This window comes from Saccostrea echinata, unplaced genomic scaffold (genome assembly GCF_033153115.1).
Source record: "Saccostrea echinata isolate AGI-Se365-2 ecotype Australia unplaced genomic scaffold, CSIRO_AGI_Sech_v1 ptg000012l, whole genome shotgun sequence".
Classification (NCBI taxonomy): Eukaryota; Metazoa; Mollusca; class Bivalvia; order Ostreida; family Ostreidae; genus Saccostrea; species Saccostrea echinata.
The window spans coordinates 3828118-3855000 of record NW_026889761.1 but is presented as its reverse complement, the minus strand read 5'-3'; the positions used below and the strand labels follow the sequence as shown (position 1 = coordinate 3855000).

The 26883-nt window shown below is 32.9% G+C and overlaps 2 protein-coding genes and 1 pseudogene across 2 annotated transcripts; all 3 read right to left on the bottom strand.

The window, feature by feature from the left end:
• The window catches only part of LOC133185703 (von Willebrand factor D and EGF domain-containing protein-like), a 34875-nt pseudogene extending 19245 nt beyond the window's left edge, over positions 1 to 15630 (bottom strand).
• Positions 15631 to 16082: 452 nt separating this feature from the next.
• LOC133185702 (uncharacterized protein PF3D7_1120000-like) lies at positions 16083 to 16682 on the bottom strand. Its single transcript, XM_061321004.1, has one exon. It carries the CDS (start codon positions 16680 to 16682, stop codon positions 16083 to 16085), a length of 600 nt encoding a protein of 199 aa, XP_061176988.1.
• Positions 16683 to 16779: 97 nt separating this feature from the next.
• LOC133185700 (fibroleukin-like) lies at positions 16780 to 25787 on the bottom strand. The gene is made up of 6 exons (XM_061321003.1): positions 25499 to 25787; positions 24779 to 24915; positions 24516 to 24612; positions 23783 to 23950; positions 22839 to 23003; positions 16780 to 16967 (listed from the first exon to the last, which is right to left on the bottom strand). Exons 1-6 carry the CDS (start codon positions 25785 to 25787, stop codon positions 16780 to 16782), a joined length of 1044 nt encoding a protein of 347 aa, XP_061176987.1.
• Between the last annotated feature and the right edge of the window lie 1096 nt (positions 25788 to 26883).

Below are 26883 nucleotides of genomic sequence, written 5' to 3'. Positions count from 1 at the left end.
TTCACACATCGGATCGACACGAAACTTTAGAGAACTGTAGCTGAGACTCCAAAGTAACTTCCTGTAGAGTTTTATGGTCTTTCTCTGAAAAATGTAGAAATTACATTTTTTTTCCGGAAAAACTTCAAAGAAAAAAATCATCCCGAGAGCAATGTGAAATCTTTCTCTTAGTTTCAAATCACACTTCAGATAGATGTAAGATTTCAGGGAGCTGTAGCTAAGAACCTACTGGAACTTTCTTAAGTTTTATTGTCCTACTCTCCCTCTCTCCAAAAAAAAAAAAGAATAATGAAAATTATCGGCAAACATGACTTTGGGTTAAATTTGAAACTAAGGACATGCATCCAGCTACAGTAGCAGGTTAAAACATAGAACGTAAAGAATTTTTTTTTTAAATGACCTTGACCTTTGACCTTGACCCAAAGGTCACAATCAAGCTTAAGGATGTGGAAGTAGTTACAATTGTTAGTTAAAAAGAAACATAAAATAAATAACTAACCCCCCCCCCCCCCCTTTCTTAAAAAAAAAAAATCACATCAACAACAACGTAGAATATTTCTGTAAAATTCAAACCAGACCTCGGATCGACACCAAATTTGGTACAAATGTAGTATAGACCTCAGAGAAACTTTCTGGAAAGTTTTACGGTGAGTCTTATAAGTATATAGAAGTCATGAAGTTTCACGGCAAAAACTACAAGTTCTGTTGTGTTTGAAATTAAAGTGCAGGTGAACGAAGAAATGATCTTAACCTTTTATTGGCTATTTCTTCAGATGTCGTTAATAGCATTCGATTCTCCTGATATGATATGACATTTTAATAACGAGCATTCTCTCTTTCTTTTACATGTGGAATTTATTTGATTTTTATTTGGAATTAATCAGTTTCCAGAAATAGCGATTTTCGATATATTAAAAACAATTCTCGCTTTCATTGTCGTGTTTCCCTTCTAGAAATGCATGTTGGGAGTTTAATTTGTGCTACATATATTTAATATAACCCAAAGAAATGCTTATTTAAATGTTTCATATTTATTTCAGGATATTCAGTCAGAAATGCTAAAATCCGAACCCGATCTTTAAAGCTTTTAACAAAGCTACATGTATTTACAAAAAAATCAGCATGCTCACAATATCGATGAATCGGGCCACAGTCCACTAATACATTTTCATTAGGGAACAGTGTTAACGTTTTCTCACGCAGCCCGTCCCTTCTTATTTTATATACTGCTTGCAAGTTCAGGAACTATTTCCTTTTACGGAACTTCTTTCTTCCACTACCGATTCTAAAAATACGCTTGCATCTATTCTATAGTCCTAAACATTTTAACTTACTACTGTTGTCGGAATGCGTGGCCTAATGGTTAGCGCACCTGCCTTTCAACCCAAGGGTTTTGAGTTCGATCCCTGCTTGAAGAGCAATTTTTTTTTTTTTTTAAATAGACTTTTACGGAAACATCCAAAAATGTTTAACGACTAGTAATTTGTTTAGGAGAAATGATTTCTCTTATGTTTTATTAAGGTCTTTCGTCTTCAGCGGAAGACCCTTCTATTATTCTTCGGTTTCTTTTTCATTTTTATTAGGGTCTTCCGTCTTCAGCGAAGACCCTTCTATTATTCTTCGGTTTCTTTTTTACCTTTATTAGGGTCTTTCGTCTTCAGCGGAAGACCCTTCTATTATTCTTCGGTTTCTTTTTTACCTTTATTATTAGGGTCTTCCGTCTTCAGCGGAAGACCCTTCTATTATTCTTCGGTTTCTTTTTTACCTTTATTATTAGGGTCTTCCGTCTTCAGCGGAAGACCCTTCTATTATTCTTAGGTTTCTTTTTTACCTTTATTATTAGGGTCTTCCGTCTTCAGCGGAAGACCCTTCTATTATTCTTCGGTTTCTTTTTCATTTTTATTAGGGTCTTCCGTCTTCAGCGGAAGACCCTTCTATTATTCTTCGGTTTCTTTTTTACCTTTATTAGGGTCTTCCGTCTTCAACGGAAGACCCTTCTATTATTCTTCGGTTTCTTTTTCACTTTTATTATTATTATTTTTATTCTTTTTTCTTCTTACAAATTTTGTGCAGACGATTTCTCGGAGATGGCTCGTTCAATTTCATTCAAATTTTCATGGTAAATGCGTTGACATCTGAAGTTAATTCCGGTCATTCCGTTAAGGGATATTAACTTCCGGTCGGAAGTTATCGCCCTTTTATCAAAATTTAGAGGACCTCCTTGTCTGCGATGGAACTCGAAAACGGCTTAAGCTAGAGCGCTGAAATTTTCAGTGATGATAGAGGACATGTTGCCATTTTGCACCTGGGTTTGGATATTTTCCGGAAGTGCCTAGTATGGAAGCTCGGTAGGGGTCGAAATTTAGGACACGAAACATGAGTGAATTTTTTGAGACATTTTGTATCATATCTTTTAAAGTATAATTATTTTGTTAAAACATACTGAACAATATTTGTGCAGAATGACAAGATCTTTAATATGATATCAAGAGAAAAGGGCTGACTTGTCATATTAGGGGCCGAGAGGGGCCAAAAGTATTAAATCAATAACTCTTTAATGATCAATATTTTGTAATGCATTACTGAAGCAAAAATGTTTATCTCAACACTTTACAACTATATATTATGATATTCACATCAAATGTTACATAATTAGGGGCCATGAGGGGCCAGAATGCTAAATCTTTGACGCTTTATATCTTAAAACTATGAAATATTTTGATAAGCAATATTGAACAAAAGATGTTCAAAATAATGTTCTAAACAATATGCAACCTTTCATTTTTTGAAAAAACGTCCCCATTAAGGAGTTGAAGGACCGGCCCCTAAATTCTTCTTTTGCGAATATCTCAGAAACGAAAAAGAATTTCTGACTAATTGTTGACCAAAAAGTGTTCAAAATCATAAGAGCTTTAAAATGATGTGAAGAAAAAGGGGCTGGACCCTCAAAGTAGGGGCCGAGAGGGGCCGAAAATCTTTGATCAATAACTCTTTAACGATCAATATTTTGTAATACATTACTGAAGCAAAAATGTTCATCTCAACAATTTACAACTATATATTATGATATTCACGTCATATGTTACATAATTAGGGGCAATAAGGGGCCAGAATGCTAAATCTTTGACCCCTTATATCTCAAAAGTGGGAAATATTTTGATAAGCAATACTGAACAAAAGATGTTCAAAATAATGTTCTAAACAATATGCAACCTTTCAATTTTTGCTAAACTTCCCCATTAAGGAGTTGAAGGGCTGGCCCCTAAATATATCTTTTGCATATAGCTCGGAAACGAAAAAGAATTTCTGAATAGTTGTTGAACAAAAAGTGTTCAAAATCATGAGAGCTTTAAAGTGATATGAAGAAAAAGGGGCTGGCCCCTCAAAATAGGGGCTGAGAGGGGCCGAAAATATTTGAACAATAACTCTTTAACGATCAATATTTTGTAATGCATTACTGAAGAAAAAATGTTTATCTCAACAATTCACAACTTTATATTATGATATTCACATCATATTTATATAATTAGGGGCCATAAAGGGCCAGAATGCTAAATCTTTGACGCTTTATATCTCAAAAGTGGGAAATATTTTGATAAGCAATATTGAACAAAAGTTATTCAAAAAATGTTCTAAACAATATGCAACCTTTTGATTTTTGCTAAACGTCCCATTATGGAGTTGAAGGGCCGGCCCCTAAATATATCCTTTGGATATATCTCAGAAAAGAAAAAGAATTTTTGAATAGTTGTTGAACAAAAAGTGTTCAAAATCATGAGAGCTTTAAAATGATATGAAGAAAAGGGGGCTGACCTCTCACATTAGGGGCCAAGAAGGGCCGAAAGTCTTTAATCCATATTCCTTTAGTGATCAATATTTTGTAAAATATTATTAAGCAAAATTGTTCGTCTTAACAATTTATTTATATCATTATATTTGAATCTCAGTCAAATTCTTATCTCATCTTATCAAAAATCAGACAGAAGACCCACTCGTTGCTCGCAACGAGATCTCATCTAGTTCTTATTATTCTTTTTTTTCCTAGACGCCAACTTTGAAGCTTCATATCTTCCTCATTCCTGAACGGATTTTGTTAAAATTTCCAGAGCTTTTAGCCTTTACAAAACACTCTTAGAATACTGTAATACAATTCGGAAATTACCTTCTGTTCACGAGTTATTACCCTTTGATTGAAATTTTAAGGCCTTTGATTTCCAGACAAAGGCTCTGAGACTGTAATAATTGGAGCACAAAACCCTTTGAAATTGAAAAGAAGAAGCATTGAAGTTGTGCACATTGGTTTTTTTTTTTAATTTTTACAGTACAAATGGCACAAGAGAGGGGTCAAAAGTTGGAACGCGGAAAAGAGCAAAAATTTTTACATATTTTCCTTTATATCTTTAAAACTAAAAATATTTTGTTAAAACATGTAGAATAAAAGTTGTGCATAATTAGAAGAGCTTTCATGTGATATCATTTAAAAGTGCTGGCCCCTAAAATTAGGGATCTAGAGCCCTTGAAGGTTTTCGCTTTATAATTCAAAAACGGTAAATATTTTGATATGGCTTTCGGAATTAAAATTGTTCTTTAACACCTTATTGATCTCATAAAAATGTTGTTTTGTTCGAGTATTGCGTAATATGTCGAAATATCTAGGTAAAATGCAGGTCCCGTAAAAAGGTACGTGTTTTCATTTGGCAAGTAAATCAGAACTCTTCATTGCTATAAATAATATACCCTACTGCATTTAATGCTAATTTTCTTCTAAATAAGGTTTTAAACGTGTTCTGTGGTTCGATCACTCATAAATTATTTTTTACAACTTTTTTTTCTTTTTTAATTTATTTTAAAGGGAACACGTCTTCAAATAAAGGAAGGAATTAAATGTATCTATATATCTATATAATTAATACTAGAGGGAGCTCACTGCAAAGCAACGAATAGGTCTTCCGTTGGAGCTGCGGAAGGAAGAAGTGACCTTGAGTCAATGTCATGCCACATTCTAATGTTATACATGTAAGCAATCTTGTAAGGGGAAGCAGCTTACAATATTTCGCTAGGAAAAACTGTAAAGGAATGTACGTGACCTTGAACATTCAAAATGCCATGACACACTCTCGTCATAAAACCCAATCTGTGTGTTACCGACTTAAAAAGTTCACAGTGACACATGTTCTTTTAGTCCATACATACAGTCAAAACATCTTATCCTTAGTGACCTTGAACTTGAGTCAAGGCCATGTCACACTCTGCATGACACCAGCAATGTTGCACAAGTAGAAATACGGTAGCGAAATTACAGTTTCTCTGTCAGTGACCTTGACTCGACCAAATGACCTTGCATCAAGGCCATAACACACACTGGTTAAGAGCAATCTCTATCTGTGGGTTTCTGAATGGACAGTTCAGCCATGTTTTTTCAGACAATACAACGAGTCGGAATAATTTGTTAGGTTCAACACAATGATTTAGAAATTCATTGAGAATGTTTTATGTTCAGTTTGGATGAGTAGTAAAGCGTGGAGATCAGCCCATTGGATGAGATCGTATAAGATCTCGTGTCAGGGTAAGTGCTAGCATGAAAAGGATCTGTCATGCTATAAATTTTGAATTTACCGGGTGGCAGTAAATACAAAATTTACAATATGACATGTAAATTTTGTATTTACTGCCAACCGGTAAGTTCAAAATTTACAACATGACAGATCCATCGCATATGATTCTACCTCTGATTTTAAAAGGTTCGTGTTTGCACTGCTCCTGATTTGTATTGTTGGTTTTAACATATTTTTTTGTTTAAATATTACAACAAAAGGATCGGACACAAGTTCTTAAAACTTAGAACGTCCTCTCCTTTATAACAATTAATTACACAAAATAATGTTAAAAAATTAAACTACACTGGAACCAAAGGTCAATATGATTATCTTACATAGGTTATGCGTGTACAAAATTGATTTGATGTAGTATGTACAAATGAATCTAAATATATAAATTCAAAAACGACCAGATCTCTTAATAAACAATTGCACATTTAAAATAAACTTTCATTTTCAGAAATGCTAATCGAATCATCTCCCCAAAACAGTACGTGAGTGTCTACAATACGTAAATTAATCATTCTAAAAATAGCATTAAACAAATCGTTTCTTGGGACAGTGTATTTCGCACAAGAAAAAAAGTAATGATATGCGTCTTCTATTTTTCCACAAGTGCATAATGGACTGTCAATGATATTGCACCTAAATAAATCTTTATTCAGAACGCAATTGTGTCTTAATCTAGTATGAATTACATTCCAGTGACGAACACCAAAAGAAAAAAAAGGCAGGATTAGGTGTTTTTTGAGAGTTTATACAATTTTTGAAGGAACCAATAGTAGTGGATTGTCTTGTTTCAAGAGGTAAAGAGTTCCATTCCCTTATTGCCATTGGGACAAAAGATGATTCATAAATATTTAATCTACACTTAGGGATGCAATAATTTTGTGATTGTCTTGTTACGTAATGTGATTCAAGTGATCGAATGTTTGGAAACATTTCTTTCAAATACTTGGGTACCATATTATGAAAAATTTTATACATAGTTGTTCTTACTTTGGACATTCTTCTAATAGCAAGTGGTTCCCATCCAGTTTCAAAATAGAGAGAATCTCGCGATGCCAAAGAAGTTAATCGAGTGACTATTCTTGCTGCTGTTAACTGTAATTTTTCTAGTTTTTCGGAATCTTGACTAGAACACCCACACCAAACTTCAGTTGTGTATTCTAACTGAGGTCTTATAAAAGTAGTATATAAAAGAGATAAAGTTTTAGCACTTACCCTGAACTGCAATTTTTTAAGTAGACCTAATTTTTTATATGCATTGGCAACGATAGAATCAATGTACGCTGACCATGCAAGGTCGTGTGAAAAGAGAATACCTAAGTGGTTGTGTGATGATACAAAATCTGAATTACAGTCCTGAAATTTAAGCCTTGGTAGATCGACATTTTTCTTAGTACTAAAAAGATAGCTTTGGTTTTCGAAGGATTAAATTTCAATAGCCACTGTTTAGACCACTGTTCAAGTTGATTTAAATCATAATTCAGTCCTACTTGAATATCATGTATATTTTCAGAATAGTTCTGTAAAGAATTATCATCAGCATACAACCTGCTTAAACTCGACATATTTTCAGCAACATCATTGACATATATCAAAAATAAAAGTGGTCCCAATACAGACCTCTGAGGGACTCCAGCATGTAAAGGTTTAAAATTAGACATAGTTTTCCTTTGCAATACCCTTTGTGTCCTTAAATCTAAATAACTTTGAAACCATAGCAATAATTTATCGCTAACACCGTAAGTTTGTAACTTAAATAGAAAACCTTTATGCCATACCCGATCAAATGCCTTAGACAAATCACAAAAAACCATACAACCGTGTTTTCCTTCATCTATAGCTTTAGCTATGTAATTGTATGTCTCAATAAGCTGATAAACAGTTGAATGACCTGGTAAAAAAACCAGCCTGATATTTATAAAAAAGATTGTTTGAATGAAAATAATTATAAACATATTTAAAAATGACTCGCTCCATAATTTTGCCTACGTAGCTTAATAATGATACAGGTCTATAATTTGATAATAATGATGGGTCACCTTTTTTAAATAAAGGAAATACATTAGCTACTTTCCACTGTTTAGGAAATACACATTCTTCTAAAGATCTATTAAACAGAATACACAAGGGGAATGAGACGCTAAAAATAGTAGCTTTTAACATTTTATGACTAATATTGTCAGGTCCTATGGCCTTGTTCACATGGAGAATAGAAATTATATCAATAATGTCTTGCTCAACTATTTCAATACTATGAAGAACACTATTACACAATAAAGAAAAATCTGGTAATGCAGATTCGACATCATGCGACGACGAAATCGAAGCAAAATAGTTGTTTAACGCCTCAATTTTGTCAATATCGCTATATGAAATATGCACATCGCCATTTTCTGTAATATCCTGCAGCGGTGATATTTCGGACCTGACCTTGGTTTTGAAAACATCTTTTAATAGTTTCCAATAAATTTTTGAACTTTTGATACTTGCGTCAATAAGATTGGTCTCTATATTGTTATAATAGTTTGCCATCGCTACTTTTTTCATATTGTTAACTTTGTTACGTAGTTTTTTAAACTTATCCAAATCTGAATCTTTTTTTGTTTTGTGGACTTTATTTCTTGCGCGATTTCGCATACGAACTGTTTTCCGCAGTGCAGAATCAAACCAGGGCTTATCTTTAGGCCTTACCCTAACAAAAAAGTACTATAGTTAACTATAGTTTACCATAGTATCAAAGTTTTTTCACTATAGTAAATCAAAGTATTTTTACTATGGATTTCAGAGCGTTATATTTTTTGTTCTTCAATTCATACCTGTGTTGCGTAAAAGTGTGTTTAGTGTTTCAAAATCTGCATTTTTGTATAGCCATATTTTCCTATCATCTGAGTGTTTTTGTATTGTATGTGATTTAAGATAGATGTATGTACCTCTGTAGTCGCTGAGAGAGTGTTCAACGTCTATTGTCCCAGAGTCCAATACATCGTCGTGTAGATTTTCGCTAACAAGAATTGGGTCTATGAGAGATTTCGTGTTTTTCACTTAAGATTAAAATTCTATCGGATATATCAACAGCTTTTCAAGGGACCATTCAAACCTTTTCCAAAATGAATTATCGGAGTTAGGAGGACAATACATACAGCAGGGGAGAATATTGCAGGTAGGATCGCTGATTTCTACCCATATACATTCAAGGTTCAAAGGTTCAAAATCAGGGCGTCTATTAACGCGCAACGAGTCAGACGCATATATAATTACACCACCCCCATGTGAGTTTCTATCTTTCCGAAAAATTGAGTTGAATCCGTCAATGGAAATGTCTTCGTTTAAAATGTTAACATCGAGATGGGTTTCAGTGAAACATAAAATATCAAAATCTAAAACAATGCTCAGAAACTTATCAAACTTGTTCCTTATACTCCTTGCATTTAAATGAAAAATGTCTAGTGTGGATTGGGTAATTTGAGATGGCCCCGGATTTGTCTCTATGTCACCTGACAACAATATAAGTAAGTATATAATTTGTAACACATAATCCAAAAAATAAATAACTTCTATTGCGCCTTTTGACAGTAAACATTTGGTATTTTTTAAAATATATTTCAGACACTCAATCAAAAAATTATTAAATCGTAGTACAGAAAATAGCAGTGAGTTTAATGTACATCTACATATGATAAATAAACACGCACAATTTTTTTTTCTGACCTTTGATTATAAGTAAAAACTAAAAAACATTGAGAAAAAGTTTCGGTAAAAAGAAAACAAAAGACAAAAAAGAATGGTACGAGTCGCAAGGCAAAATAAAAGGCCTGTTGACAGATACCCGGTCCATTGTTGAAAAAATTATGTACATTGATACATATACTGCTACGTGTAAGAGCAGCATGATTAAGACAGCTAGAAGGAAAAATATAAGGGGAACAATTTATAATATATCATGCATTAATAATTTATGAAACCTTTCTTACATTAAGAATGCATTTTTTTTCTTCATTTTTATGCATTAAGAATACATTTTATAAAGAAATACATTAACAGCAGATAAAAAAAACTGTATCTACCAAAAAGAGAGAGAGAAAAAAAAACAAAACAAGAACAGAACCGCACAAGTATAATCATTTTAATACTCTTTTTTTTAATGCTTTATTTTGAAGTCTTTTTTCATATCTATATATACAAACACATACCACACAATTTACACCCACTCACCATCACACTTACACATACTCGCACAGTGCACTTTCCACAATAAGATAATATACACAAATGTAGACATATGACAATTAATCATGCAATTTATCAAAAAACAAGAAACAAAAAAGGATATACCAAAAGGAGAAGATATATATATATATATATATATAAAAAAAAAAAAAAAAAAAAAAAAAAAAAAAAAAAAAAAAATTTCATCACTTGCTGTATACATTATCATACAGGGCCCATTTAGTAATTATTTTGTCCTTACATTGAAATATTTTTTTAAGTTAATCATGTAATTTATCAAAAAACAAAAAAGGATATACCAAAAGGAGAAGATATAAAAACAAAAAAAAAAAAAAAAAAAAAAAAAAAAAAAAAATTCATCACTTGTTGTATACATTATCATACAGGGCCCATTTAGTAATTATTTTGTCCTTACATTGAAATATATTTTCACAATAATTTTCTATGTTTCTGTAATATTTAAATAACCTTACTGCATCAATAAATATTGGCTTAAAACCTTGTGATCTTGAATATTAAATAATTTTTTTGGCAACTAACAGAAGAAAATTTTCTAAACAACTTCCCTCTATATTACCAAGTGAAACAATTCTTTTGGATATTTTATAATCATTTTCAATGACATTAAACCATTGTACAAATTCATTCCAAAATTCAGTCACATATACACAGTCATAAAATAAGTGAATGATTGTCTCTGTTTCACTATTACAGAATGTACATGAACTATTTTCTGACAGCTTACTTTATGAAGAAAGGAGTTAGTAACAATATAATTCATCAGTACTCGATATTGAAAATAAATTATTTTTGTCTTTTTTGTGCATAATGATGCATTTACAAAATAGAATTTCCAGTTTTTTTCTGAGATAGACTCATCTAGTAAAGTTTCCCACTTATCTTTTTTTTGAAGTTGGGGCTATAAACTCCTTTTCTTTCATGATATGATACAAAAATTTAACATTATTTGTTGATAACAATTTTTGTACAAGACATATTTCTGGTTCAGTATTTTCAGGAATTCTATTTTCTTTAAAAGGAATGAGTTTTCCTTTAATTTTTGAGGGTATATTTGAAATCAAATGAAAATAGTTTAAAAAATTATTAGTACCAAGTACATCTTTTATTTCATTGAAACATTTTATTTTCCCATTTTCCGACACTAGGTCGTTCAGGTTCTTGACACCTTTTTCAACCCATTTTGTATAAAATTCCAACTTTTTGACATCCACAAAATTTCTAATATCTAAGTACAAATAATCTAATACATGTTCAGGATTTCTCTTAACCTTTATCAATGCTTTAATTACATATTTCCAAAAATTATTATCAATGATTTTAACAAATTCTTGAAGTTTCCCTTTAGATAAATAAAAAATGAAATCAACACTTTTAAGTTTGAAAATACAATGTAGCAAATGTTGCAATGCACCTTCAGTTTTGGTCAGATACCTCTTTACCCAATTTAACTTGATATATGAAATGAAAGATGATAAGTGTAGCATATTTAAACCACCATCCTCATATCTCCCGATAAGTGTATTTCTTTTAACCTTTTCTGTCTTGTATCCCCAAATGAATTTGAAAAATATTTTGTTTATTTCATCCAAAAGATCTTTTGGGGGGTCCGGCAGTGCAGAAAATAAGTGTATAAGCTTAGGGAGAGCTAAAATTTTGATAACTGTGATTTTCCCTAGTGGTGTTAAATCTCTTTTTGTCCATGATCCTAACAATCTCTTAATAGAGGTAATTTTTATTTGAAAATTAATTGTAATCATTTCCTCAAGGTTTTTAGTGAAAGTTATTCCAAGAAGTTTAAAACTATCTTTTCCCCAACCAATTTCCAGATCTGTACACAAAGTTTCTGCTGAACCTGTTTTCCTTCCTAACCACACTGCCTGTGATTTAGATTTATTAAGTTTCAATCCCGATACACTACCAAATTTATCAATAACACTCATTGATTCTCTTAGAGACGATTCACTTCCATTCAGTAGTAAATATGAATCATCTGCATATTGCCCCAATTTGTTTTCTTTCCTCTCAATAATAATACCTTTAATATTTACATTTTTCTTGAGTGAAATTGCTAGTAATTCAACTGTGATGATAAACAAATATGGAGCTAAAGGATCTCCTTGTCTGCAACCCCTCTGAAGACTAAAAAAATCTGATAAATGGCCATTATTTATTACACAACAAGTACTAGAGGAATAAAATGTAAGAAACCACTTAATCAAGGAGTCACCAAAATTGAATGATTGTAGTGCTTTGACAATGAAGTCCCACTCTAGAGAATCAAACGCTTTCTCAAAGTCTAATAAAAGAAGAAGTCCAGACTGGTTTTTCTCTCTCAAATAGTCAATAAGGTCATACAGAAATCGAGTATTTTCACCAATAAATCGTCCATTTATAAATCGCTTCTGTGTATCACTGATAATATCATTCAGAACCTTTTCGATACGGTTTGATATGGCACTTGAACCAATCTTATAGTCTACATTTAGTAATGAGATAGGTCGCCAGTTTTTCATATATCGCCTATCTTTATCCTCTTTTGGAATACAAGTTATTATACCCTGAGACTGGAATAAAGACATTTTCCCTGTATAATATCCTTCATTTAAAGATCGAATAACAAACACTCCTAAATCCCTCCAAAAGAATTTATAAAATTCTACAGTGAAGCCATCAGAACCTGGTGATTTTTTATTTTTCATTTTCTTCAATACTTCCGTACACTCTTTAGCTTTAAGATTCCTTCACAATTCTCCTTTTGCATATCTGATAACCTAACATTATGATTTAGGAAAGCACTTTCATTTAGTAATATTTGACTACAGTACTGTTTTCTACTTTTGTATAAATTTGAGAAAAAAGACTTTTGTTCATCTAATACAAGATCTTGGTTCATTATATGATTCCCATCTGCATCAATAAGTTCTGATATAGTTTTATTAACAAAATTTCTTTTTTCCAACCTACAAAAATAGTCTGTATTTCTTTCTCCCTTTTCATACCATGTAGCTTTGGACCTTAGCATTAAACCCTCAATATATTTTTCTCTTGAATTCTGTAAGCATTGTTTTTTTTTCTTCAAGAAGTTTTACATCTTTTGTCTTTCCTTCAGCGTTTACTTTATATTCTAAATTTAAAATTTCTTTTTCCAGCATTTTGCTCTCAGACTTTAATCTTTTAGTCCTTGCTGATGAATACTCTACAGACAATGATCTTATTTTCATTTTCAAGATTTCCCAAAACAGTTGATCAGCAATATGAAATGTAATTGTCTCTGTTTTGGATATTTCTCCTGAAACCATGTATTCTTCCATAGTTTCAGTTATGACTTTCCTTACCCTATCTGTAAAATCATTTTCAAACAGAAGTTGAGAATTAAATTTCCAGTACCCTTTTCCTCTAGTGCTATCATTTGTTTTAAATTTCAGAATAATTGCTGAGTGATCAGTTCTATAACCAGGAATTATTTTAGTATCAAGTACTCTACTAAATATACAGTGGGATACAAGGAAATAATCAAATCTACTTTGAATTATAGGGTTTGACCTTCTCCATGTATACTGACCTCCTTCTTCATTCCAAATTTACCGTTCACGGTAGCTCAGTCGGTAGAGCGCTCGCTTCGTGATCGGGAGGTCGTGAGTTTGAATCTCGGCCGCGACTGACCTAAGTCGATAAAAAATGGGTAGCAACTGTTCCTTCGCCATGCGCTCGGCACTTTGAAGTGAAAGTTGCGGGTCCTTCGGATGAGACCTTAACAACCGAGGCCCCGTGTCACGGCAGGCGTTGGCACGATAAAGATCCCTCACTCCTCAATGGCCCTGAGTGCCGAGTAAAGGTCAAAATTTGAAGCCCTTCATCGGTATATGGTGACGTCTCTATATGAGTGAAAAATTCTCGAATGGGACGTAAAACAACATCGCAGCACAGTTAAGGCTGCAGTAAGGAGGCGGGGCCTAATTTATACGGGAAATGCTTACTATGAAATCACACAAAAATACAAGTTCTTCAAATTACCACAAAATGAAATGATTTGCTATTTTAAACTGTTGAATAGCTTTAAACTACATCAATACTAACTAGTGCATGCATTATTGACGTTGGTTAAATCCCACACAGTAATATATAAACAATTCACTGATCGCAATGTACTTGTCAATGTGACGTCATATCGTAAAATTTGACGCAGTTTGTAGGCAGTGAGAGGGGGATCAAGTTATATTTATACAATGAAAAATGTATTTTGTAATTAAATAGAATATAAATTGTAGATATATAAGAGGTCATTAACTTGGATGCGATGTCTATTTTATGATTTTATTCATATACTTCCCGTACATTCCCTAGACAAGCGATACTGTCGTATATTTGTATGCAGATGCATTGAAGGGTAATAGAAGGGTCGTTATAAATCGATATATTGCAAGGGCATACCCTCAATGAACTATGACTAGCTTTTACACATAAACTCAAGAAGTATGAAGATATTTGAAAAGTGCTGCGAACTTGTTGAAATCTTGCAAATGAATTAATTATATCTATATTTAATGTACTTGACCAGCAAAATATTCAACATGCGGTCTAACAAATGTAATTTTAGCAATTAGATAGTAGAATCTACATAGGTTCGCAGCACTTTTCACAAACTACAAAGAGTGTTGAAAATAATTATATGTTAAACTTAGATTTTTAACTTGGTTATGCCCTTGCAATATTAGAATTTATAGATAACCTCAATACTTCAGGTATATTTGCTAAAATCACGTGACTGCCACATCACGTGACAAGTCTAAATAAGAAGTCTAATCGTCCTCAACATGTAGTTTTCAACAACATTGCATTTGTCCGATAATAGTAGAGTCCTAAAAAGAAACGCGCATCCTTGTAAACAATGTATTTTCTATCTAAAAAATTCGCCCATATTTCCATTTGGCACCTTAATTGTACTGCGATACAATCAATCATTCCAAATTCTCCAAGGATCAACAACCTCCAATTCCATCTTAATACTTAATATTTTTCTTTGTGCATGTGGATTATTTAAATTTTTAACATTAAATGTGTCCTTTTTATGATCCTGAACTACATTCCAGTCCCCACACATTACTATAGACATATTTTCTAATTTATTGACTTCAGTGTATATATTCTGGAAAAATTCTGGACTATCTTTATTTGGGCCGTACAAATTAACCAAAGTAAATCTGATATTATTGGCAGTAATATCTAATAATATATCTACCTGAGAGATTCTTTTGTACAGAATGGATTTGAAATTCACAGTTGTTCTTAAACAGTACAGCTACTCCGGCTGAGCTACTAGTATAACTACTAAATACAGATTTATAACCCCATTCAGATTCCCATAGCTTCTCTACCTCTTCTGTACTATGAGTTTCTTGAAAACATATAATAGAAATATTCTTATTTCTTACCCAGTTGAATACGTCCCTGCGTTTTTGACAATTTGATGAAAAACCTCTAACATTCATACTTAAAATATTTAAGCTTTCAACCTTTGACATGTTAAGTTAGTTCTTTACATTCTAATTCCAATGAAAAAACTGATAAATTTTTTAAGGCTTTGAGAAAAGCAGAAAAACTGTTGGCACTATTATTATGATAAATTACATATAATTGAAAGTGCACACATAAACTTACACATACACTCAAACATAGAAAACCACAGAAAGTTATTGACTCTTTACATTTTTTAGGCATACCTCGCCTTTAGGCAAACGTCACCCTTCTCCTTTAAGCTCCTCCTGTTTGTGGACATTTTCGAAGTACATGTTTATATCGCAAGTTTTTTGTCAATATCATCCGTTACATCCATCTTGGGTCTTTTCCCATTTGTATCCAACACAAAGATGTGTCCATTGTAGTACCACGCACTGTCTACAATATGTTGTCTCTCCTCGGCCCTCAGTTTTCTCAGCAGCTGCGCATTCATGTTGGTTATGTGATCAAACATTATAAAGTCCTCTTTTAATTGTTCTCTCTTTATGATCACCGACCTCCTCACCTCACTACTAACAAATTTGACAATCACAGGTCTTGGGTGATTTTTGTCATTTGATGGAATTCTGTGAATTGCCAGAATGTCCTTTGGGTCCGAAGTGACCCCTGCTTTTTCAGCCACCCGAGCACATAACTCCTCTTTTAAATTCTGACCCTGTTGTTCTGGCCAATTCAGAATTTTGATATTGTTTTTCTGGGAGTATTGTTGATTCATATTTGCCATGCTAATTGCTGTACTGGCAATTCCATTTGTTTCTTTAAACTGTTTTTCCAATAACTGATCCTTTTTTTCAGCTGTGATACATTCCCCATATTGGTGTCATTGTCCATCATTAAACTATCCACCTTGTCTGACAGTTGCTGTCTCATCTTGGAAAGTTCTTGACCATGTTGACTCTTATCCTCATCCAAGTCTTGGTGCATCTCTGTTTTTAGTTCCTGCAACATCTCTACCTTAATTTCCTCTTTGATCTCCTCCTTAAGCTCCTCTTTCATTTTCTTCTTTAACTCCTCCTTTACCTCCATAATAACACTTTTGACTAGATCTTTTATGTCATCTTTGGTCGCCAGTTTTTTAAGGGTCTCTTGTATGGAGGAAAGAGTAACTTTGATGTTGTCCATTTCTGAATTGTCATCTTGATCTCCTGCAGATGAAGTTCTCCTCTGTTTGCTTGCTGGTTTTATAGATACAACTTGGCCTTTAACCTCAGCTGAGACTGATGACAATGACAGGGAAGGTCTTCCTTTGTCCATTGTCTGTTTGGTGTTTGATCTTCCAGCTTTCGTGTCCTTCATTTCCTTTGTTGACATTGTAATGCTCCACAACACTACACAGTTATACAAGTAAACACAAGGCGAACACAAGGTGAACCCAAGTAGTAGCACTTAGGTGAATACTAGTCAAACACTACTCAGATCCTGAACCTGGAGCAATAAGATCAAGGCCATTAAAGGTGCGGATCAGTTGTTTTGGACCCATCTCCTCGACCTTCACAAAAATGCGTCCGTCGTTCGTCCAGTACGAATCTATCACTTCCGCTTTTTTCGCCTTAGACAACTCATGAACTATTCCTTGACGGTACCTCGTGAGGTCTTCTGTAACAAATAGTTTTTTGTATTGTTCGAATGGTCTTCTAGGCTTGAATGCTGCACAGGTGCTTGTGGACAGGACCCCCCCCCCCCTCCCCCCCCCCCCAATATACACCCTGGGTCCAAGAATATTTTTATTCGTCTTTTTCCATAAATTAATCTTCTAGTACACATTTACAATGTATTCCATATGAAAAATCCAAAAAAAAAAAAAATAACGTAGAATTAACGTTTTATCAAAAAATCATACCCGCGGTATTATGAAATAGAGAAGGTAAGTCACTTCCATTTGTTATCACTGGACCCCTCTTGGATATAGGGCCTAAAATATCATATACCTACTACATGTCACCGAAATATGTTATTATATCTTGTTTCGGTAGATATTTGTTGTCTTTAATCGTGCTATTTAATTGCCTTGGCATTCAACAATAATCCGAGAATTTATCGTCAAATGTAAAAAAAAAAATGTAAGATTTGGAAATGTCAAAGTAGAAATTATACGGAAGTGATGCAGAAACAATACCTAGCAGGTAACTCTCGAGTTCCGAGTGTTACAGAATTAAGGGAAAAGCCAGAGGTCTACAAAAAAAAAAAAAAAAAAAAAAAAAAAAAAAAAAAAAGGGAAAAATTTTGATAAAGAAGTCGATATCGATTCATTAGAATTTAAAGTTTGCTGCAGATTTTCCAGATGAGTTAGGGTAGTCATCAATATTCTTTTTAAAGGATTTTATCACTCAAACCAAATAGCGTTTTAAAAACGCTTTCTTACTGCACTTAACCAGTTTGTACAATTTTCCTGTTGTTCTTCATACTCACATAACAATTGTTTATAACATGTCTGCAGAATGCAATCATTTGTATTGAGCAAATTACACCAATATTTCAGAATTCGTAGTTTTCTTTGAACATACATTGGGCATCTACTAAATTTGAAATAAACCATTAAGTTATTTGTAGATTTCGAAGCAACATAATTTTCTTCAAAAAAGTTAATATGTACTTGCCCAACATGAGGGGCTTTATGAAATCCCCACGTCTCACATCCATAATGAAGAACAGAACCTACATATGTATCAAATAGCGTGCAGTCTCCACATTTAGATTATTCTCTTTCACTCTTTTCCACAAAGAAAAAGTACATTTTTCCTTAATATTTCACCTGTGGAATGCTGATTATTTTCTCCGTATTCCATACCTTACTGCTCAAACGCCGTAAGTACCATGTACATTTTAAAATGTATAAATTTTCATCCATTCACCATTTATATCCTAATAAAATCTTAATTCCATCTATTTTGTTAACATTTAATTGCTGGAAGTATAGTAAAAAAAAAGGAATGAAAATAATAAATGAAGTGAAATTTATTAATTGTCGGAAGTGCAATGCAAAATTCCGGAAATCATATGCACCGAAAATGGTACCTGCCCCACCAAAAGAAACTAATGATACACACTTTGACGCTCAATTGACGACTCCAATGAACACATTAAATCATTACATTATTTAAGTTTCAAATTAAAATAAAAGACCCTAAAAGTTTATAAAATAGGAAAGTTTAGTCACGGATATTAATCGTTGCAGACCTTGTTTTTCATTCATTTGATGATTCGCGAATAACAAATGTCGCTTATGATTATTGGTTTAAATTAAAATAGGTTGTGGATTTCTCTCGGATTTCAACATCAGCCCTCACTTATATGTATACATACCTGAACAAACCAACAGATTGATATTTTCGGCTCTAAAGGAAAACATTGTATTCTTTAAAGGGGGGGGGGGGGTGCACGTGTCGTGATGAGAGGAAATTTGATCACCTGTCAGTCCATTAAACATTAAAAATTATTTTGGAATATTTTTTCATAAAAATTGTTAGGCCATTATTTACACACTGAATTGTCGACGGATTTTTCCGTTATTTCCCGATCATGACAAGGAGCACACGGCGGGTGTGACCGGTCGGCAGAGGATGCTTACTCCTCCACTGCACCTGATCCCATCTCTGATGTTTGGAGGTCCGTGTTTGCTCTGCTCCTATTTTGTATTGTTTGATGGACTTTTGAGCCTGAATACTGTTCGTTATCTCCATACATTTCATACAACTGCGTGGCTTTCTTAGAACCAAATTAGTATTTGTTAGAAAAATTAAATAATTATTTAGATGTTAAGATTTGTTACATATTTGTAAGAACCACTTTATTTACAAAAGAAAGTTTCATCCTTTTATGGACGCCGTGATATATTTTTATAGGCTGTTTAATTATTATTCGGATATATTGCCATTGAAAGGACTAACACATTTTTTTTTTAATTTGGATAAAAATCCGACAATTTCAACCTCGTTTGCTATAATTCACCGAATCGGATCTTTTTTCCGTATAGTCGAAATGCATGGACGAAGGATAAAAAACTGTATGCTGATCAATCAAAACACATCATTGTGATTGTGTATTTAATTTATGGAGATATATTTTTTTCTGTTTTTCCTTATCTGTGAATTACCCGTTTGCTTTGTACACAAGCATGTGTTTTCTGAAAGCTCAGGATGTATTTAGTTTGTAAAATTGTAAAACTGCATGTACTTACAAGCATGTATCCGTAAAATCGTGTATTCGGATATTCTGTTTATTCGACGAGATAAAATTATATCATTCTGTACAATACAATTATAAGTTTGGTAGCAAATAATGCAAACTCAGAAGTGATTAGTTTAATTTTCGATTTTCCCGAGAATTGAAAACTTCACCTCCACTTACAATTATTATGCATGTGTACATGCAGTTTAAAACATGAAAAAAAAATTAATTGTTGCAAACCTAGTGGTTAAGTCGGCAATTAAAATGCATAAAACTTGAAATGAATAAATGCACAGGCGGATAAGATAATGATAAAAATAAGCTTGGGATAGAGTGAAATAAAATAATATGTAAGATTCGAAATGATTTCAGACCCAATTTTCCATTAATCGCTATGTCTATATACATTGCATTTTAACACCGATATGACCGCGGCTCGCTAATCCCTGCGGCCACTTGTGAACGACGAGTGGGTTACAAATTTTAAAGTTAAACACAGAGACAGAGCGGAATGTAAACTGTGTGCTGTAAGAAGGCGTGAATTATTGTGTGTTTAAAAGTATTATTTTATGTATTGAGTTTTTTAATATTAACTGAGAAATTAAATGAAGAAACAAGAGACTGATAGTAAAAATTATACTTTACACAAGTATTAATACACAAATATTACACTTTAAGCATCATATAATTAATGATCATTAACTGTACGCATTTTACATTCTCCATGTTCACCTCGATGTTTATAGTAATGTAACACAACCCGCGATCCCACGTTGCCGAGGTCACCAGTGTACCAGCCACCTGCGGTCATAAACCATGTAAACAAAACAAACATCTGTGAAGACAAATCCATTGTGTAGAAACAACGATTAATGAAACATTATGTTTTTTTTTTTTTATTTATATCGAATCTTTAAGATAACTTAATCTCATCTTTGATTTAATCTTAATTCCAACTCTAGTGCATAAAATCATTTCGAATTTTAATCGCTTTTACCGGCCTGTTCACTGTCGACACAAAAAAAAAAAAAAAACAAAAACAAAAAAAAAAAAAAAAAAAAAAAAAAAAACAATTTATTTCTCTATCCCGTGTAATTCTATTCTATTTCAATTGTAATTGAAAAGGTGCTACGGCAAATAATTGCAGTTAGTGATGGAAGTATTAAGTATAAATACTTGTGTAAAGTATAATTTTTACTATCAGTCTCTTGTTTCTTCATTTAATTTTTCATTTAATATTAAATAAACTATATACATAAAATAATACCTTTAAACATACAATAATTCACGCCTTCTTACAGCACATAGTTTAAATTCCGCTCTGTCGCCTTGTTGTAACCCACTCCTCGTCCACACGTGGCCGCAGAGATCAGCGAGCCGCGGTCATATCGGTGTTTAAATTCAATGTGCACTCATAGCGATTAATGGAAAATTGGGTTTGAAATCATTTCGAATCTTACATATTATTTCATTTCACTCTGTCTCATGCCTATTTTTATTATTTACTTATCCGCCTGTGCATTTATTCATTTCAAGTTTTATGTATTTTAATTGCCGACTTAACCACTAAGTTTGCAACAATTTATTTTTCTGTCTCATGTTTTTAACTACATGTAGTCGCCCGCGTGGCGCACTGGTTAAAGCGTCTGCTCTAGAGTCGCGAAGTAAGGAGTTGATCCTTACGTCGCAGGTTCGAATCCCACTGTGGGACGTGGAGACGGGTCCTTCGGATGAGACCGTATATACCAAGGTCCCGTGTCGCAGTAGGTGCTGGCACGAAAAAGATCCCTCACTGCTCATAGGCCGTAAGTGCCGAGTATAGGACAAAATTTGTAGCTCTCAACCGCCAAGTGGTGGCGTCTCCATATTAGTGAAAAATTCTCGAGAGGGACGTTAAACAACATACAAACAAACAAACAAACATAAACTGCATGTACACATGCATAATAATTGTAAGTGGAGATGAAGTTTTCAATTCTCGGTAAAATCGAAAATTAAATTAATCACTTGTGAGTTTGCATTATTTGCGACCAAACTTAGAATTGTATTGTACAGAATGATATACCCATGCATTTCTCTAATTTCGTCGAATAAACAGAATATCTCAATTACACGATTTTACGGATACATGCTTGTAAGTCCATGCAGTTTTACATGGAAGAGCGCCCAAACTAAATTCATCCTGAGCTTTCAGAGTACACATGCTTGTGTACAAAGCAAACGAGTAATTCACAGATAAGGAAAAACAGAAAAAAAAAACATGTCTCCATAAATTAAATACACAATCGCAATGATGTGTTTTAAAGATAAGCTTACGGTTTTTTTATCTTTCGTCCATGCATTTCGACTGTACGGAAAAAATATCCGATTCGGTAAATTATAGCAAACGAGGTTGAAAATTGTCGGACTTTTTATCCAAATTAACTTCAATGAACGAACGTTTTCAGACTTGTGTTCTAAGTGGGATCTCTCTATAGAGAAACGTAGTTTTGGATATATTATACTACAAAATATGATTATCAAATGCACCTGTATTATGTTATAAAATATCTTCAGTACAAGGAAACCTGTTTTACCAGACAAGCACTGGGAGAAAAATTTACATGATGTAAGATACCACAGTGTAAAGATCAGGGAAATTAGTAGAAATGAGAAAGAAATTCAATGTCGGAATTCAAAGTGAAACGGATTGTACAGGTGTCGGAGAAAACAGTTTCAACTGTAAAAGTTTAACGTAGACCAATCTTTATCCTAATTATCCGTCCAGGCATCTTCCTGTGGCAGTGTTTGTAAATAAGATCGAAATGTTTCTAATTTCAAATTTATTACAACAAATACAATATACTGCTTTAACTGTAAATAGTACAACCACAACCCCCTCAAAATATCGCCCTTTACAAGTTTTTTCACCTGATATGAAACATTAGGTAAAAAAAAAAGAATGAAGAAAATGCCATGATGAAGATAAATTAAAAATTGTCCCTTTTTAAGAGAAATATTTCGCCTGACTGATGGTTGGTCCTCAATGTGAGGTTTCTCTTTTTTTGAATATTAATCTGTTGAAAAAAAAAAGAATTAAAGGAATTAAATAATGTTTGAGAAAAATGAAAGGGTATGTTTTATACAAATTTTCTTATAACCGTTTAAAATGTTCAAAGAAATATCAAAGAGTAAATGGTTATTAAGATTTAGTGATATGTACCTAGTGACGCCTGATCAACATCAATGTCTCCTTAACAGTTGTCCCACTCTCTACTGTAGGATACCAAGGTTTGACCCAGAATGCCGGGTACCACTTACCGTTAAGGAAGGCCTGGTGACAGGCGTTAAACCACCAGCCCCCTCTACGTTTACCGTTAGCAGCACAGTGCTTTACGTCCCCTCTGTCGTTATCTCTGTCCGGGGTACTAAAGTACATCCCAGACAGTTCGTGCTTAGAAGCAAGGGTGATTAACATACTGTCTCCTGTAGAATTAGAAGAAAATATATCAAAGAGATAATTAATTCATATCACATTAATCTTATTGTCAATAATACTGAGGTACGTCTAAGGCAGATAACGGCTTCTCATGTTGTCTCCCGTAAAGAGAGATAATATATAAATACAACAAAAAATACACTGCGCAATTCATACAGCATCCTTTCTAATGTAACAATAAATCCCATGGGTGTTACACTTTTAAACTATGATTAAAAAACAAACTTTTTTTTTTGGTAAATGTGAAATGAGTTGAAATGTTTTAAATTTGTCTGTTTTAACTTGACTATGTTCCCGATCAAATAATTTTCTGAACATCAAGCTTTTATGAAAATGTCGACATTATATTATTAATTATGCGCTGTAATCTTCCTATTCTGTAGTAGTTAAAAATGTGAATTATTGAAAATCATCAAGAAACCTAAGCTAAATAACAAAAGCGAATTAAGTGTAGTTACTGGATATACTAGTTACAAATAATTTAACATCATTGTTTTTGTGTTTAAAAAAATATCATTTTAAATTTCAATACTTAGCAATGAGAAATTCAATGACCGTAGAATTTGTGAATTGTACCTACAAACGATATCGTGAAATATTAAAAACGTTAAATTAACATAGAATCAAAGACGTTTACAGAATATTAGAAAAAAATGTTTCGTTTTCTGTTTATTCAGCAACTTAATAATCTTTCAATGCAAAAGAAGTATTTGATTCTAGACTTGATTTGAACCCAATTTTAAGAACTTAGCTTGGACACACTTACCTAAGGTTCCCGTGGCAGGTCCTGCAAGAATGAGTTGATATTTCTCTGTTTCATTGGAGACTGAGAATCGATCGTACATTTCATACAGCGTTATACCATTCTGGAGAGTGATGGACACATAAAGGGATGAGTTGTTTCCTTTTGTTAACTGATGGATTACGTCATTTCCTGTATTAAGATACATGTATATTTGAAATCAACTGAAAAGTCCATCGCAGCACAATTATTTCCTTTTTGAGTATGAATATACTGTAAATGTATTATATTTAGCGTGTACAATATTTGGCGGAAATTAATTTTTGAAGAAGTTAGCGTAGATTTGATTTAGCGCGTTTCTTAATGTCCTTATTTATGTATATATGTACAAGACATTTAGCGTTGTACTTGAATTAGCGGAAGTTTCTTTTTGCCAAATGCGCTAAAAAGAATACACAGCCAAATGTAATACGTTTACAGTACATTCATGAAAAATCAGATTGTTTTCTTTTAGCTGTAGACATTGATGCTAATTTTGGTTTCATTAAGACTATGTCGCTAAATGACCTTTCTCTCTCTTTTTCCCATATTATTTAAGATATCACAAAACACGATTAGTGAGTATCGTTGAACACATATTACCCAGTCTTAAAATCAGATCTTTGATATGCTTTCATTTTTTATCAGCCACAATAAAGAAATTTTGTCAAACTTTGAAGAGGATGAAAGTGCTTATTTGAAAGTGATTTACACTTACCAACCCAGACATCCTGTTCCGGTGAACCAAAACCATTCTTATATTCCGCCCAGGTCCTGTCAAAACTCACGGATCCATTGACACGTTTTTGGATTGCCTTTGAAAGAAAGCATGTATAACATTACAATTTCGAACAATTGTATGATCAAAATGTTATGATATAAACTCAAAATATTCATTTTTTATCCTACAATCCTTAAAACAACAAGATCACTGAGTGTGAATTATGCTATGTACTTTTAATTTTAAAATAAACTAGATACCGTCCATCCTCCGTCCATTGTCTCCATATCGCAGTAAACTCTGACAGGACTGGTAATGGTGCCATGGGGGTAAATTTCATACACCCCTGTATTAGTCTGACCGTCTGCGTGAAGATCCTTACATTCTAAGGGAATAACTAAAACCAGAAAAAAACTTACAATCTACAAGAATTAAAAAAAAAATACTGGAATCATATTATGTATATACATGTATATATGATTAGTGATGGGATAATCTATAATTTCTTTTAAAAAAACAATACCGGGCGACAGAGAATGCTTAGTAGTCAATGGTGCAGGGTTCTCATCTCAGCTTTCAGAACAGTTACTACTTAAAGAGCATCCTTGTTTATTTTTTAATCAATTACAAACAACAATTTTCTAATGGTTGAGAATGGTACAATTTTATAAAGCTTGAAATGAATTTATTTCTGTATTGTGTCACAGTGTAAGCTTTGATCTTTTTCTCATTAGTATTTCCTTCACAGTAGAAGCTCATTTTTATTAATCGAAGATAATACTAACAGAAGGAAATAAAATATAGGAAAAAAATAAAATTACGTCAATTTCACATTAAGTTTCCATTCGAAATAAAAGTAATTAGAAAAAAAATAAGTAAACAGACAGGACTATTATTTAGAATTAATAATGTTGAGCGATAAAAACTACTGATGTTTATGTGATTTCTGACAAACGAAGAAAAATAACAGTTATATATACAGTCATGAGAGTAGTATCTCCAGCCCTCCTCCTTAGACATCCCCGACGTGAAAATTTTCTTGTGGCTACGACATTTCTTCATCTGTGGATTAAATCCATATAAACTACACTCCCTTTGACAGTGCGCTGCGCATTCTCTCACTGATGTAGAATTGTATTCTCCAAAACGTTCGTCATTTGATTTCTTATCATCCAGGTCTAGTTTTGCGGTATACTTCCGCGATATAGTGGTAGACTGAGACAATGGAAACAAGACAAAGATTGAGTAGATAACCCAAAGAGCGCCCATAGCGTAATTTGCATTTAAAGCTACCTGCAGCGTACCTGTAAGAATTTGCAATGTGGTATAACAAACGCCAAATTTAAATATCAAAACATATATCAGTTACTGAAAAGTGATTGGCTAACTGTTACGTACTCTGTATGTTTCAATCATTTAAATATTGATTTGTTGAATCTGATATGAATTACCATAAATGTTTACTTTGCAGTTCCAAGTATTAAAATGAAACTTTGCTTTTTCTTAAGAAATAGTTCATGTCTAAAGCATGTCTAATATTAAGTCACTGTTATGTGTTTCTGAATTAGCTGTCACATGTCTAATATTAAGTCACTGTTATGTGTTTCTGAATTAGCTGTCACATGTCTAATATTAAGTCACTGTTATGTGTTTCTGAATTAGCTGTCACATGTCTAATATTAAGTCACTGTTATGTGTTTCTGAATTAGCTGTCACATGTCTAATATTAAGTCACTGTTATGTGTTTCTGAATTAGCTGTCACAGGTCTAATATTAAGTCACTGTTATGTGTTTCTGAATTAGCTGTCACATGTCTAATATTAAGTCACTGTTATGTGTTTTTCTGAATTAGCTGTCACATGTCTAATATTAAGTCACTGTTATGTGTTTCTGAATTAGCTGTTACATGTCTAATATTAAGTCACTGTTATGTGTTTCTGAATTAGCTGTCACATGTCTAATATTAAGTCACTGTTATGTGTTTTTCTGAATTAGCTGTCACATGTCTAATATTAAGTCACTGTTATGTGTTTCTGAATTAGCTGTCACAGGTCTAATATTAAGTCACTGTTATGTGTTTCTGAATTAACTGTCACAGGTCTAATATTAAGTCACTGTTATGTGTTTCTGAATTAGCTGTCACATGTCTAATATTAAGTCACTGTTATGTGTTTTTGAATTAGCTGTCACATGTCTAATATTAAGTCACTGTTATGTGTTTTTGAATTAGCTGTTCTTACATTATCGCACTTTTAAAATTATTTTCTTCATTTGATGAAGGTTTCTTTCTCCTAATAAAATTAAAATTTATATATTTAAAGGTCAGAGGGACAACTATCTGATTCGGCAATAATATATAGATTTC